At 40.6% G+C, this 15,251-nt stretch overlaps 1 protein-coding gene across 1 annotated transcript in view; it reads left to right on the top strand.

Moving 5' to 3' along the window:
• PCDH11X (protocadherin 11 X-linked) overlaps positions 1-15,251 on the top strand; it is a 720,099-nt gene that overhangs the window by 108,140 nt on the left and 596,708 nt on the right. The window contains exon 2 of the mRNA XM_087727565.1: positions 6,528-7,111. Within this exon, the coding sequence (XP_087583691.1) occupies positions 6,572-7,111 (540 nt within the window). The 5' untranslated portion in view covers positions 6,528-6,571. The remainder of the gene's footprint in view (positions 1-6,527; positions 7,112-15,251) is intronic.

Below are 15,251 nucleotides of genomic sequence, written 5' to 3'. Positions count from 1 at the left end.
ACTCCCTGAGAGCTCTTGAGACCACTTGGGGAGTGGGGTTTATCTGTGCCCTCAGAATCACCTGAATCAGGGTGCAATTGGTTGTGGAAACTTCTCAGAATGGCTACAAGGACTGTGTTGCAAACTGGAGATAAGTGGTGTCTTATTCCTCCCCCTTGGTTGAGGAGCCGGTGTTCAATTCTAACATGGATGGCTTCTTTTACCGCTCTTTCATCGCTGACCCCATTCCTGGTTCTCTGTTCTAGCTGGTGGATTGTTTCCCCTCTAACTATTTCATTGTATTTCTGCAGTCTTCGGAGATCTTGAGCATGCTGGTATCTCTGTGGATGTGGGTGGTATTACTTGAGCTCCACATAGACCAACAAATATGCAATACAAGGTCACAGCGGTGTACGCATGATTTCTTATTTGATAGAGCAATATAGCCTAGTGGGATGCGTACGGCTTGACTGGGCCTGCTAGAAAGCCACACGCTCGTCTCGTGTTGCCCAACAAATTACTCTCCTCCACAGCAGGTGCCTTCGATGCCACAGAATGCTGGGAAATTAAAGGAAAGGTTGAGGAAATAGCAAGGCGAAACTGCGCTTTGCGGGAGTCCAAAGTAAAGAGATTGCTGTTTACGACACTGTAATGTTGGAAGAGGAGGAAGCATTTGCACGGCTCATGCGGTTGTTGCTGGCCATTTTTCACACTTTGGGGAACTAAGTGCCCATTTTCTACAGTGAGCTCTAATGACAAATATGAAATTGCTTTATATGGAAGCACCCATAAGCACACGGGGTTGGTGCCTGGAGGTCAAATTTGGACTAATCCTGAAATGGTGGTGAGGTTTTAGGGAGAAAGGATATTCTACAATTAATCTCAATCATGTGTTAATTTTACTTTTCAGCATGATCAGCACATTTTTTTGCTATCTGTTTGCCTATCATCTATCTATCTATCTATCTATCTATCTATCTATCTATCTATCTATCTATCTATCTATCTATCTATCTATCTATCTATCTCTATCTCTGCCTGTCTAATTATCTGTCCATCCATCCATCCATCCCCTACTATCTGTCTGTCTGTCTGCCTGTCTAACTACATGTCTAACTATCTGTCTATCTATTATCTGTCTATCTGTCTATCTGTCTATCTGTCTTTCTGTCCATCCATCATCCATCCATCCATCCATCCATTCATCCATCTCTATCATCTATCATCTATCATCTATCTATCTATCTATCTATCTATCTATCTATCTATCTATCTATCTATCATCTATCTATCATCTATCATCTATCATCTATCATCTATCTATCTATCTATCTATCTATCTATCTATCTATCTATCTATCTATCTATCTATCTATCTATCTATCTCTCTCTACCTCTGTCTATTACATCTCTCTCTCTCTCTCTCTCTCTCTCTCTCTCTCTCTCTCTATCTATCTATCTATCTATCTATCTATCTATCTATCTATCTATCTCTACCTCTGTCTATTACATCTATCTATCTATCTATCTATCTATCTATCTATCTATCTATCTATCTATCTATCTATCTATCTATCTATCTATCTATCTATCTATCTATCTATCATCTGTATCTATATATCCGTCTGTCTGTGTATCCATCCATCCATCCATCCATCCACCTTCAGTTATTGGGCCTGGGAGGCAAGGAGCAAATTCTCCAGCTCCAAATTGCATCCACTTTCAAAGCTCGGCTGTTAGAGACTATTTATAGACATTGTCTAGCCCATCCTGAAAGCCAAAAAGCACTATAATAAAAGATTGTTCCCTGTTCAGTATATATATACACAGGAGATGTGGGTCAGAAATGTCTCTTGCTTTAAGATCAACATGGATTGTGGAAGGTTGTATTTGTAGTGATTTAACAATAGGTTCAAGATTAGAAGCACAAACATCAATGGCCTGGATCAAAGAGTAACTTGGCCAGCAAATAACACGTATATGTGTGTGTGCAGTGTGTGTGTATTAATTAAAAAACACACAAAAACATATACATATGCACAAACGATAAACCAGGAAAAGTGAGCAGAAAAAACCCTCATTTAAAGACATGTACCAGGTTTTTTTTTTCTTTTTTAATGGGACACGGTGGCTCAGTGGCTAAGACACTGAGCTTTTCGATCAGAAGGTCAGCAGTTCACCGGTTCGAATCCCTAGTGCCACATAATGGAGTGAGCTCCCGTTACTTGTCCCAACTTCTGCCAACCTAGCAGTTCGAAAGCACGTAAAAAATGCAAGTAGAAAAAAAAATAGGGACCACCTTTGGTGGGAAGAGCGTTCTGTGAGCCTCTGGCATTTAGTCATGCCGGCCACATGACCACGGAGATGTCTTTGGACAGCGCTGGCTCTTCGGCTTTGAAACAGAGATGAGTGCTGCCCCCTAGAGTCGGGAACAACTAGCATATATGTGCAAGGGGAACCTTTATCTTTACCTTACCAGTTTTTTCCTAAAGGAAAATTATACAGATATGGCGGGGGGAGGGGGAAACGGTCTTACACTTGATAAAAATTATTTTTGTTGTGTGTAGACTTTTATTGTGTCTTTATAGAATCACAAGTGGATTGAATGCAGGAAAAAATATACAGAAGGAAAGAGACTGTACTGAGTTCTCTAATCCCAATGCTCGGATGGCAATTAGCCATTTATTTCAATAAGAGCAAACCCGAGCCATCTCTTGTAAGCCTTCATTCCCTGATTGTTTAATGCTTGTTTTCTTTTATTGTTTGGCTAGCTACAATGCAATCCAATTTTAAAAGAAAAAAAAGAGGAAAATTAATGCTTTATGAACACAGAACAATATTCAAAGAGGAGGGGAAGAGAAAGAGACTGTATTTTTTATGGTATTTAATTCTATCTTGCCATTTGGCTCAGAGGAAGTATATATTTATTGTATCCCCATGTAAACATAAATCTCCTTCAGTCATTAATCTGGAAAAGTGCTTTGTAGCTATGAATGTATCTAACCTCGCCATGGTTATACACCAGTCCTATCCTACCAAGGGCCACACTGGCTGATTCCTGATTTGACAATTTAAGTAATGCTTTTACATATATTAAATCTAATCTAGAATACGCCATTCGTAACACACACGTGACATAAGCTTTATATGTGATACATGGTTGTCTTCCTTGATGCTTTAAAAACACTAGTGAATCAGAGGAAGTGTTAAGAGGAAAACAAAACCAAACAGCAGAGATGAAAAATATTTTCGGGGATGAGTTGGGTGCAGTGGTTAGAATGCAGTATTGCAGGCTAACTCTGCCCACAGTCAGGAGTTCAATCCTAACCGGCTGAAGGTTGATTCATCCTTCCATCCTTCCATGATTGGTAGCAATAGCAGTAGACTTATATACCGCTTTATAGGGCTTTCAGCCCTCTCTAAGCGGTTTACAGAGAGTCAGCATATTGCCCCCAACAATCCGGGTCCTCATTTTACCCACCTCGGAAGGATGGAAGGCTGAGTCAACCCTGAGCCGGTGAGATTTGAACCGCTGAACTGCTGATCTAGCAGTAGCCTGCAGTGCTGCATTTAACCACTGCACCACCTCGGTAAAATGGGGAGCCAGAAAAATGGGGGCAATATGCTGACTCTGTAAACCACTTAGGGCTGGAAAGCACTGTGAAATAGTATATTACATGCTATAGCTACCTCCCTCCCTCCCTCCCGTATCCATCCATACCATTGTTGGGGGGTGATAGGCTGACTCTGTAAACTGCTTAGAGAGGGCTGTAAAGCAACTGAGAAGCGGTATATAAGTCAAAGTGCTATTGCTATTTTATCCTATATTTCTGAAACTTTTTTTTTAAATGAATGCTCTCATTTAACATATATATATATATATATATATATATATATATATATATATATATATATATATATATATATATATATATATATATATATATATATATATATATATATATATATATATATATATATATATATATATATATATATATATATATATGTTAATAGAGACCTTTCACCCTGGCTTGGCTGATAACGGATCAGAGCCTGTGGCCTAATGGCTAAGACGTCTGCCTAATATGTAATATAGCCCAGGTTCAAATCCCAGTAAGAGTATGGCTAGCTGATGAGAGCTAAATAGCTTGAAATAGATCTATACTAGTCTCCCTTTATTTATTTATCAGCACAAATACAACAAATGTAACAAAAAGGCAACAGTAAAAATATTGGGTTTCTGCCTGGATGGTCTCTTGTGACGAGCCGAAGGACAGAGAATGGAAGTAATGATCTTCCTCCCATATTTGGGCATACCGGGGGTTGTGACTTTTATATATATTTAGCTCTCATCAGCTAGCCATACCCTTACTAGGATTTGAACTGGGATATATAGTGTGTTGGCTATTTGAATGCTTGGACAGCTGTCTGTGGTGTCCCACAGTAATCCTTAAAGTATGGTATGTGATCCTATGGTTGAAGGATCTGACCTCCCTTACACTACTTGGAGGATCCTGAATAGGTTGAGAGTTAGAGAGCCTAAGTGTAAAACCAATATGTTTGAGTGGAAGCTCTTAGTGGGTAACAACAACAATGTGGAGAAACACAAAGCCTGGCCCATCTGCTAATATGTTGGCTAGTGCCAGAAACATGTACCAATGACTTATTTTTGATCAATGGTGAAACCAAGAAGGTAGCTTCATTCTGGCAGTTTAAAGTTTAATTGAGACATGGAAGAAGAAGAAAAAGGATCAAGGTGAATATATGTGCCTCAGAATAATGTTGCAGAATCCCATCTGGGCCTGTCACTAGGACCAAAGGTTTAGTCTTCTGAGTTTTGGACTCATGCTGGAGCCCATCTTCAGGGAACTTCTCTCCAGCAGAGTATGTGGTAGAGAGACCATTCTGTGAAGATGGTCTCCAGCACGAATCGAAAAGCTTGGAAGACTAAACATCTGGTCTCCTATCTGCCCCAGACTGGATCCTGCAAAAAAAAAAAATTGTTTCCCTGAAAATAAGACCTCCCCAGATAATAAGCCCAATCAGACTTTTGAGTTCATGTGCTCAATAAGCCCCCCCCCAACAATATTGCAACACAACAGCAGCCATGAGGTGACCATGCTCACCAACTCCTGCACCTCAAAAAGAATAAGACCTCTTCAAAAATAAGGCCAAGTGCTTATTTCAGGGGGTCAAAAGAATCTCATTTTCAGGAAAACACATATGTGATCCTAAGAATAATGGATTTTAGAAATTATGGGTAGGTTAAGTTGGGAAGCCATGAGCATGGTCAATGTATGGCATGGCTAACTTGTTACAAGCCTACCATCAGCTATGATCTCTTCTCTAAAGTTCGGTGAGGGTACAGTAGATCAATCAATTCTTCGCATGTTTATAAAAAAAAAACCACTTACTGTTTATTTCAACTTTTGGAAGCTCCATTTATTACTTTCAGCTGCATTTCATCCACTCCAGGCTAAATTCTGGCAAATGGGCCTCACTCTGATTCACTCTGCCTTGCCAGCCTGTGTTTTTTCATGTGAGAAAACAAGACAGGGCTATCTGTTCTTTTAAGAACCATCGGGCACCACTCCTCTCCTACAAGTTGGGTGGAAATTAAAATGGGGGAGCAATTACTTTGTCATTTTCCTGAATTAAAAAAAAATATCTGTGCTTGAATGCTGACAACTTCCTGAAAATATTCACAATCCCTCCCGACTCCAGGGGAAGGATACTGTAAAATCCCCAATTTTTTCCTGATCAGCTGGGACTCGGGAGGCAGAGAATAGATAGGGGCGCGGCCAGCCAGAGATGGTATTTACCGGTTCTCGGAACTACTCAAAATTACCGCTACCGGTTCTCCAGAACTGGTCAGAACCTGCTGAATACCACTTCTGGTATATTTCCCCGCCACCATGGCAGTGAACTGGGATTGGCTTCCAGATATAGGTGGTTGCTGGGAGGAAATGAGTGAACAGAATTAACTAGATACAGGATTTAATGGGATATGTGTTTTTGAATCTTTATATGCTGTGCAATCCTAAAGGTTATGTTTCTTAATGTTGTGAATGGCTTCATTTTTTCCTAGCTGTTGTTGAATGTATATATTTTCTTTTCTGCAAGGAATGGAATAGAATTAGAATTAGAATAGTTAGAATGGACCTTGGAGGTCTTCTAGTCCAACCCCCTGCCTAAGCAGGAAACCCTATACTGTTCCAGACAAATGGCTATCCAACATCTTCCTAAAGACTTCCAGTGTTGGAGCATTCACAACTTTCGGAGGCAACTACTGTTCCACTGATTAATTGTTCTAACTGTCAGGACATTTCTCCTTAGTTCTAGGTTGCTTCTCTCCTTGATTAGTTCCCGTCCATTGCTCCGTCTTGCTCCCAGGTGCTTTCAGGAATAGCTTGACTCCCTCATCTTTCTGTCAACCCCTGGTGGAGAAAAAAAAATGATGGAGAAAAAAAAATGAGATTAGCGCTCTCTCCCCTTGCATTTTTGATAAAACCTTTTCTTTTCCTTCTGTCTCTTTTATTTTCTAGCTCTGCTTGGTGTTCAGCTGGACAACACCTTAGCTGTTCTGGAGATGGACTTGCTTTCTGGAACTTACCTATTGGCAGTCTTACTGGTCTGCGTTGTATTTCAGTCGGGGGCCCAGGAGAAGAATTACACTGTGAGGGAGGAGTTACCGGAAAATGTCCTCATTGGCAATTTGCTGAAGGATCTCAACCTGACCCTTGACCCCGATGTGCCCCTTTCGTCCCCGCTTCAATTCAAGCTTGTGTACAAGACCGGCGATGTCCCCCTCGTCCGCGTGGAGGAGAACACCGGAGAAATATTCACCACGGCCAACCGCATCGACCGGGAAAAGCTTTGCTCTGGCATTTTTAGTGAGAACCGTTGTTTTTATGAGGTGGAAGTTGCAGTTCTTCCTGATGAGGTCTTCAGGCTGGTCAAGATCCGATTCCTGATTGAGGATATAAATGACAACGCTCCACTTTTCCCATCCACGGTCATCAATATCTCCATCCCTGAGAACACCGCGATCAATTCCCGCTATTCCGTCCCCTCCGCTGTCGATCCTGATATTGGAGTGAATGGCATTCAACATTATGAACTTCTTAAGGTGAATGTTAGTCCTTTGGCTATAAAGAATGCTCAGTCCCCCTCTCCCATTCATCTTTTTTCTTGCTTTTCTCCCATGCTTCTTCTTTCTTCTTCTTCTTCTTCTTCTTCTTCTTCTTCTTCTTCTTCTTCTTCTTCTTCTTCTTCTTCTTCTTCTTCTTCTTCCTCTTCCTCTTCCTCTTCCTCTTCCTCTTCCTCTTCTTCCTCTTCCTCTTCCTCTTCCTCTCCTTCTCCTTATTCCTCTTCTTCCTCTTCCTCTTTTTTCTTCTTCTTCTCCTGGTCCCTTCCTCCTCTTCCTCCTCCTCTTCCCCTTCTCCTTCCTCTTCTTCTTCTGCTTCTTCTGCTTCTTCTTCCTCTTCCTCTTCCTCTTCCTCATCCTTCTTTTCCTTTTACCTGAAGAAGACAATGAAATTTGTTCTTGGATAATCATCTGTTTTCTAAGCATTTCTCTTTTTCAATTACTAGCTGCTAAATGTCTATGTAGATTCTCAGTCATCCAGGTCATTGTTGTCTCAAAAGTGCTTTTTCCAAAAGGCAACCAGACATTGTTTGTTTGTTTGTTTTCCTTTGAAGATGTTTCGCTTCTCCACCAAGAAGTTTCTTCGGTTCTCCACCCTTCAGTCAGAACTGAAGAAGCTTCCTCGGATGAGAAGCGAAATGCCTTCAAGGAAAAGCAAAGAAAGTCCGGCTGCCTTTCGGAAAAAGCCACACTCTGCTCTTCTATCTGACTGAAAGACACACGATTAAAAGTGGTGGAATGGGGAAGGGCGTTACGGCTTGTGGGCTGCACCAAAAGTGTTTACGAAAATGATTGGGTGTGCACTTGTTCCTTCCCATCTGAGCGCGAATTATCGGTTATCAGAATCAGTTCTCTGTTTTGCATTTAGCCACTTGGTGTGGGCCATCTGTTGGGTCAGAGAGTTGCACCGTGGGAGAAAAAAAAAGACTTAACAAATAAAACGTAAGACAGAAGGAAAAACATCATCCGCCTGTCCTTGGAATCCCAATTGAGATGGATTGCAGGATACGGCAACTTATGCAGTCTTGCTATCCCAAGAAGTAAGGAAAATTACCTTTCAAGTCTCGCACAGCTACTCTAGTTCAAAGAAAGAAGATCTGTGCGGATTTCAATAAGGAACTTTTTAATGCTAGTTTGGGGTAAAAGAAAAAGAAGAAAAAAAGCAATGTGAGAAATTTGCCAGGCTCATTTATAAAGGGTTCATTCAGGTGGAGTTTCTTTGAAGGATGTGAAAATGTTTCGTAGCAGGTTTCTAGCCACCTGGGCTGAGCTGCTGGTTGATGGGATTAGCTGCCAATGGACCTCCTTCCTGCCTTGATTGTTCTTCTCCACTCAGCCCCTTCATTCTTTTCAATCTCTTCCACATTCAACCAATTTTCACGCCTTCTCCCATTTTGGTACTACTCAGTGAATGCTAAATGGCCAGCTCCTTGAGAGATGGCTGTGCTTAGATGTCTTTTTTCTTCTTCCTCCCCCACCCCCCGAAACCTGAAGTCTTTTTAAAATTATGATTAATTGCCAGGGAGGAAACTGGATGTAGGGATGATACTTAGTCAACGTGACCAGCAGCTCTCGCTGTGAAGCGTTTGAAAACCAACAAGGGAACTCCATGGAATTAGATATGCGGTGAAGCAAATTAACTTTCTCAGGGAAGCAAAGATGAAGCTTTCTAACTGACTGACCCAGTCAGCACGCTTTGGTAATGCTTGGGTAGATTAACAGAAAAGGGAAAGAAAAAGTTACTCTTGTAAAAGCAACTCTAACTATGCCTTTTCTATTAAAAGACCCAATAGAATAGAATAGAATAGAATAGAATAGAAAAAGAATAGAATAGAATAGAGTAGAGTAGAGTAGAGTAGAATAGAATAGAATAGAATAGAACAGAACAGAACAGAACAGAACAGAACAGAATAGAATAGAATAGAATGGAATGGAATAGAGCAGTGGAGTGGAGTGGAGTGGAGTAGAGTAGAGTAGAATAGAATGGAATGGAATGAAATGGAATGGAATAGAATAGAATAGAATGGAATAGAATAGAAGGAGAACAGTGGAGTGGAGTGGAGTGGAGTGGAGTGGAAAAGAATAGAATAGAATAGAATAGAAATCTTTATTGGCCAAGTGCGATTGGACACACAAGGAATGTGTCTTTGGTGCTTATGCTCTCAGTGTACATAAAAAGACAAGATACATTCATCAAGAATCATAAGGTACAACATGTAATGATAGTCATAGGGCACAAATAAACAATCAGGAAACAATCAATATCAACATTAATCCTAAGGATACAAGCAACAAAGTTACAGTCATGCAGTCATAAGTGGGAGGAGATGGGTGATAGGAATGATGAGAAGAGTAATAGTAATCGTGATGCAGCCTTAGTGAAGTTCTGGAGATTTTGTGATGAGTGAGTGGTATTTTGCTTATAGATAGATAGAGATAGAGATAGAGATAGAGATAGAGATAGAGATAGAGATAGAGATAGAGATAGAGATAGAGATAGAGATAGAGATAGAGATAGAGATAGAGATAGAGATAGAGATAGAGATAGAGATAGATAGATAGATAGATAGAGAGAGAGAGAGAGAGAGAGAGAGAGAGAGATGATAGATAGATAGATAGATAGATAGATAGATAGATAGATAGATAGATAGATAGAAGATAGCGATAGAGATAGATAAATAGATAAATAGATTAGAGAGAGAGAGAGACAGACAGACAGACAGACAGATAGAAAGAGAGAGAGAGAGATGATAGATAGATAGATAGATAGATAGATAGGTAGGTAGGTAGGTAGGTAGGTAGGTAGGTAGGTAGGTAGGTAGGTAGATAGATAGATAGATAGATAGATAGATAGATAGATAGATAGATAGATAGATAGATAGGTAGATAGATAGATAGATAGATAGATTAGGAGAGAAAAAGAGAGAGAGAGACAGAGAGAGAGACAGAGAGAGAGACAGAGAGAGATCTTAGCTTCAGAGTCTGTGAAAACCAAAATAATAATAGTGGACCTGTTGTCTGTGGTTGAACACTATCCAGTTTCACCTTGGTGAAAAATGAGGGGAGATTAATGAAAATTGCAAGAAAATTGCATGGAGTTTTACTCATTTGGTTTGGAGATTATTTTTTTTTTTTTTAAAAAGCTGAATATTTATAAATTGTTCAAAGTGATGCATGCTTAAGCATCATAGGGTAAAGATTCAATTCAATCGAAGAGATGGAACGAGAAGTGAAAACAGCAGGATTCTTCTTTTTAAAAAATAATAAAAAAAAATATTAGACTTAGTTGCCTTTTGCTCGAAGGGAAAGAAGAAAGTGCTTTTATAACTCAGCTGCAAAATGCTTCTAGGGAGGAAGGGGAACCATTTAATAAATGAGAAGATATTAATGAGGGTTTGAAACAGCTGAGTTATTAGATAGCTTTTAAAAGGAAAGTAAAAGTAAATGGAAGAGCAAAAAAGGGATCAGATTTTTATCCAGCAGAAGAAAATAAATGGCATATAAATAAATGGCTTTGCCAAGAAATATTTGCCAGCAAATATAGAGGGATAATGGATTTTTTTTTAAAAAAAAGGTTCATTAAATTTGTTTTGGCCAAGAATACCAGTTCTGCTCAAATTGTACAGGGTGGACTGTACTGTACCTCAAAAGTGAGAGATTGCTTCAAGCAGCATTTCTTGAATGGTAGTAAATTTGGAATAAAAATTATGAATGCTTCTCATTATGGATTCCATGCACACTATATATTAACTTTAATATATATTAACTCCTCTTTGAATATGGAGCACACTATTGTTTTCCTGTAGAACTGAGACCTGATTCAACACCTACACTAGCACGAATATCAGCAGAGGTGGTATTCCCTTCCCTTCCCTTTGTTGTTGTTAGTTGTGAAGTCATGTCCAACCCATCGCAACCCCATGGACAATGTTCCTCCAGGCCTTCCTGTCCTCTACTAACCTTTGAAATCCATTTAAGCTCACGCCGACTGCTTTGGTGACTCCATCCAGCCACCTCATTCGCTGTCATCCCCTTCTTCTGCCCTCAATCATTCCCAGCATTGGGCTCTTCTCCAGTGAGTCCTTCCTTCTCATTATGTGGCCAAAGTATTTGAGTTTCATCTTCAGGATCTGGCCTTCTAAAGAGCAGTCAGGATTGATCTCCTCTAGGACTGACCAGTTTGATCGCCTTGCAGTCCAAGGGACTTGCAGGAGTCTTCTTCAGCACCATAGTTCAAAGGCCTCCATTCTTTGGCACTCAGCCTTCCTTATGGTCCAACCTTCACAGCCATCCATTGCAACTGGGGAAACCATAGCCTTGATTAGATGCACTTTTGTTGGCATGGTGATGTCTCAGCTTTTCAGTATGCTGTCCCTGTTGGTTCACAAATGTGAGTACACACATTTGAGCATCCGCTCAGCCATCTCTTCATGCACTTTGGCTTTAAAAAAGTGCCTAAATGGGATGGCATAGAGCCAGGGTAGGTGGACAATTTGTTGAGACTACTCAATCCTTATTAGTGCAGTTATTTTCCTGAGAAGATTGGTTTCTCCATTTAGGGATTTATTTATTTTTTGCTCCATTTGATTAGTTCTTCCTGCTGATGTTTCTCTCTTATGAGAGAACATGTTATTTTGGACAGAATCATTGAAGGACAAATAAACCTTACAATGCACATACAATGACAATAAAGACTATACTATACTATGCTAGGTGCTAGGTGCTAGGTGCTAGGTGCTAGGAGCTAGGTGCTAGGTGCTAGGTGCTAGGTGCTAGGTGCTAGGTGCTAGGTGCTAGGTGCTAGGTGCTAGGTGCTAGGTGCTAGATGTTATAGCTCATCTTTCTTTAGGTTAAGCCCTGATTGAAATGGCAGCAGATGTGTGTCAAAGTAGGAACTTTCAAATTTACATATCAGGATTTAATTTCATCACCATGAACTGTGTAGCCCAAGATCCACTGGGATCCACCGGTGCCTCTGTTCTCTACTGGCGAGACTGCTTACATCAGTGATATTGTCATAAACTGTAGCTCTCCTCCAGCCCATTTAGATTCATGCTGCAGCGGACTTGATTTAAGAGTGAACTTTTCAACTCATTAACATAATCAATGAGTTAAGTTGCCGCCAAGTCTATCCTTAGACACACACACACACACACACACACACACACAAACACACACACCCAAGCATTCCAGCCAGGTTTTATTTCCTTGCTTTTAATAAACTTAAGGTGTTTGTCATTGATGGCCATGGACCAAGCTGTTGAGATGGTACGCTTCTATAGCAGTAAATGCGGATGTAACAAGAAACTGAAGACATCACTCGGACCAGTTTCATGGAGACACGGATGAAGTCCATTGATCAGTTTGTGGCCATGACGGGAACATTTTTAAAAAAAAACAAAGTAGATGTCCTTGAAAAATGGGAATATATTAAGTCAAAGTCAGATTCTAAATACTTTTAATTGAGCTGTAGGGAGTGGCTGTAGTAAAGGATAGGCAGAAATCTCCTAAAAATATATTTCTGTTTTAACACTCAAGAACTGCATAACAGTTTATGGTCCACATGTCACAACGTAAATGTTGAAATATAGTCATTATTAAAAAGAGAGAGAAGCCGCATCATAAAATAAACATTTGACAGATGAGTCAATCTCTTCTCTTTTGAATGACTAAATTGCATGGAATTAATTACTCTGTGATGGACCGACTGGCTTAAATCATCATAATCTTTGAACGACTCCCATGAAGACTGGGCAACTGAATGGAGCTAGTAGAGGCCGGATGCCCTCCCTATCACCATTGCGGAGTTTTATGCAGCAGATATATTCTCATTGTGCTCAGAAAGAGAAATATTTGCCTCTACCTAGAATTGAAATCACAGGCTCCTGATTGTGAGGTGAGAGCTGCACCTCAAGGCCATCCCACCATTCTACCTACTAACGTAAATGCATGTGTTTAACTAGTTGAGATAACAACAAATAATTGTAATTGGTAGAAGTAATTGTGTATATAATGGCAATATACCAAAGGCCAGGGATCAATAAATAAAGGCCACCATTTCCCCCAAACCAACCTTCAAATTGCTGGTTGAATAATGCTGTATTAATGGCGAGAGTTGGGACACAGATCGTAAACATTGGATTTGGATTTGGCAAATAGGTTGATGTTTCTCTTTTTTCCCTTTGTTAAACCTTTTCTCTTTCCTGCTCATTAGTTTATTTTAAAAATTTATAAATAATGTTTTCCTAAGGCAGCTTACAGCAACAAACTTCCTATGCGCCAGCGTATAATGATAATAATCATACATTAATACAGTGCTGGAAACGCACACAATAGAAACCTAATAAAACATTGATAAAAGAGCTGCAGTTAAAAATATCACCGCACAGTATTAAAATCCAATTCTGCCATAAGCTAACACTTAAAGTGAAACATTCTCACCCATTCAAAGGGTGGCCTAAATAAATCTTTAGGGCTTTATTAAAAGTGGGATCACAGATATGACACCTCCCCCCCATATGGTAGACTACTCTAAAAGCTTGGGGGGTCTCTGTGCAAAAGGGTATTCTTGGGGGAGGGTTAAATTCAACAAGAACTCTAAAAAGAGGGTGAAAGAGGAGAAGTGCCTTTCTTGTGTGAGCAGATCCCTGTTGTTGCTATTGTTGTTAGTTGTGAAGTCATGTCTGACTCATCGCGACCCCATGGACAACATTCCTCCAGGCCTTCCTGTCCTCTACCATCCTCCCAAGTCCATTTAAGCTCACGCTGACTGCTTTGGTGACTCCATCCAGTCATCTCATTCTCTTTTGTCCCCTTCTTCTTTTGTCCTCCATCATTCCCAGCATTAGGCTCTTCTCCAGTGAGTCCTTCTTCCTTCTCATTAGGTGGCCAAAGTATTTGAGTTTCATCTTCAGGATCTGGCCTTCTAAAGAGCAGTCAGGGTTGATCTCCTCTAGGACTGACCAGTTTGCTCACCTTGCAGTCCAAGGGACTTGCTGGAGTCTTCTCCAGCATCATCGTTCAAAGGCCTCCATTCTTTGGCACTCAGCCTTCCTTATGGTCCAACCTTCACAGCCATCCATTGCAACTGGGGAAACCATAGCCTTGATTAGATGCACTTTTGTTGGCATGGTGATGTTTCTGCTTTTTAGTATGCTGTCTAGACTTGCCATAGCTTTCCTCCCCAGGAGCAAACATCTTTTTTTTTTTTTTTAATAGCAATAGCAGTAGACTTATATACCGCTTCATAGGCCTTTCAGGTCTCTCTAAGCGGTTTACAGAGAGTCAGCATATTGCCCCCAACAATCTGGGTCCTCATTTTACCCACCTCGGAAGGATGGAAGGCTGAGTCAACCCTGAGCCGGTGAGATTTGAACCGCTGACCTGCTGATCTAGCAGTAGCCTGCAGTGCTGCTTTTAACCACTGCGCCACCTTGGCTCTTGATCTTTTAATTTCTGGGCTGCAGTCCCCATCTGTGATGATCTTGGAGCCCAGGAGAATAAAATCTGTCACTACCTCCATTTCTTCCCCATCTATTCCCCCATCTACTTCATGGTCACCACGATGTAGAAAAGATGTGGAGACTCTAGAAAGAGTGCAGAGAAGAGCAACAAAGATGATTAGGGGACTGGTGACTAAAACATATGAAGAACGGTTGCAGGAACTGGGTATGTCTAGTTTAATAGAAGAAGGACTAGGGGAGACATGATAGCAATCTTCCAATATCTCAGGGGCTGCCACAAAGAAGAGGGAGTCAAACTATTTTCCAAGGCACCTGAGGGTAGAACAAGAAGCAATGGGTGGAAACTAATCAAGGAGAGAAGCAACTTAGAACTGAGGAGAAATTTCCTGACAGTTAGAACAATTAATTAGTGGAACAGCTTGCCTCGTGAAGTTGTGAATGCCCTAACACTGGAAGTCTTTAGGAAGATGTTGGATAGCCATTTGTCTGGAACGGTATAGGGTTTCCTGCTTAGGCAGGGGGTTGGACTAGAAGACCTCCAAGGTCCCTTCCAACTCTGCTATTCTATTGTATTGCATTGTATTGTAGTTGCCAGGAATTGAGAGGGTCAAATTGAGATTCCTGTAAGGTCAACTAACTCAATCCCAAATGATTGAGGA

The sequence above is a fragment of the Thamnophis sirtalis genome, unplaced genomic scaffold, assembly GCF_051295495.1.
Source record: "Thamnophis sirtalis isolate CommonGarterSnake01/CBP01778 unplaced genomic scaffold, rThaSir2_p1.2 scaffold_13, whole genome shotgun sequence".
Lineage (NCBI taxonomy): Eukaryota > Metazoa > Chordata > Lepidosauria > Squamata > Natricidae > Thamnophis > Thamnophis sirtalis.
The sequence above is the reverse complement of the archived record's forward strand: the minus strand, read 5'-3'. Positions and strand labels throughout refer to the sequence as shown.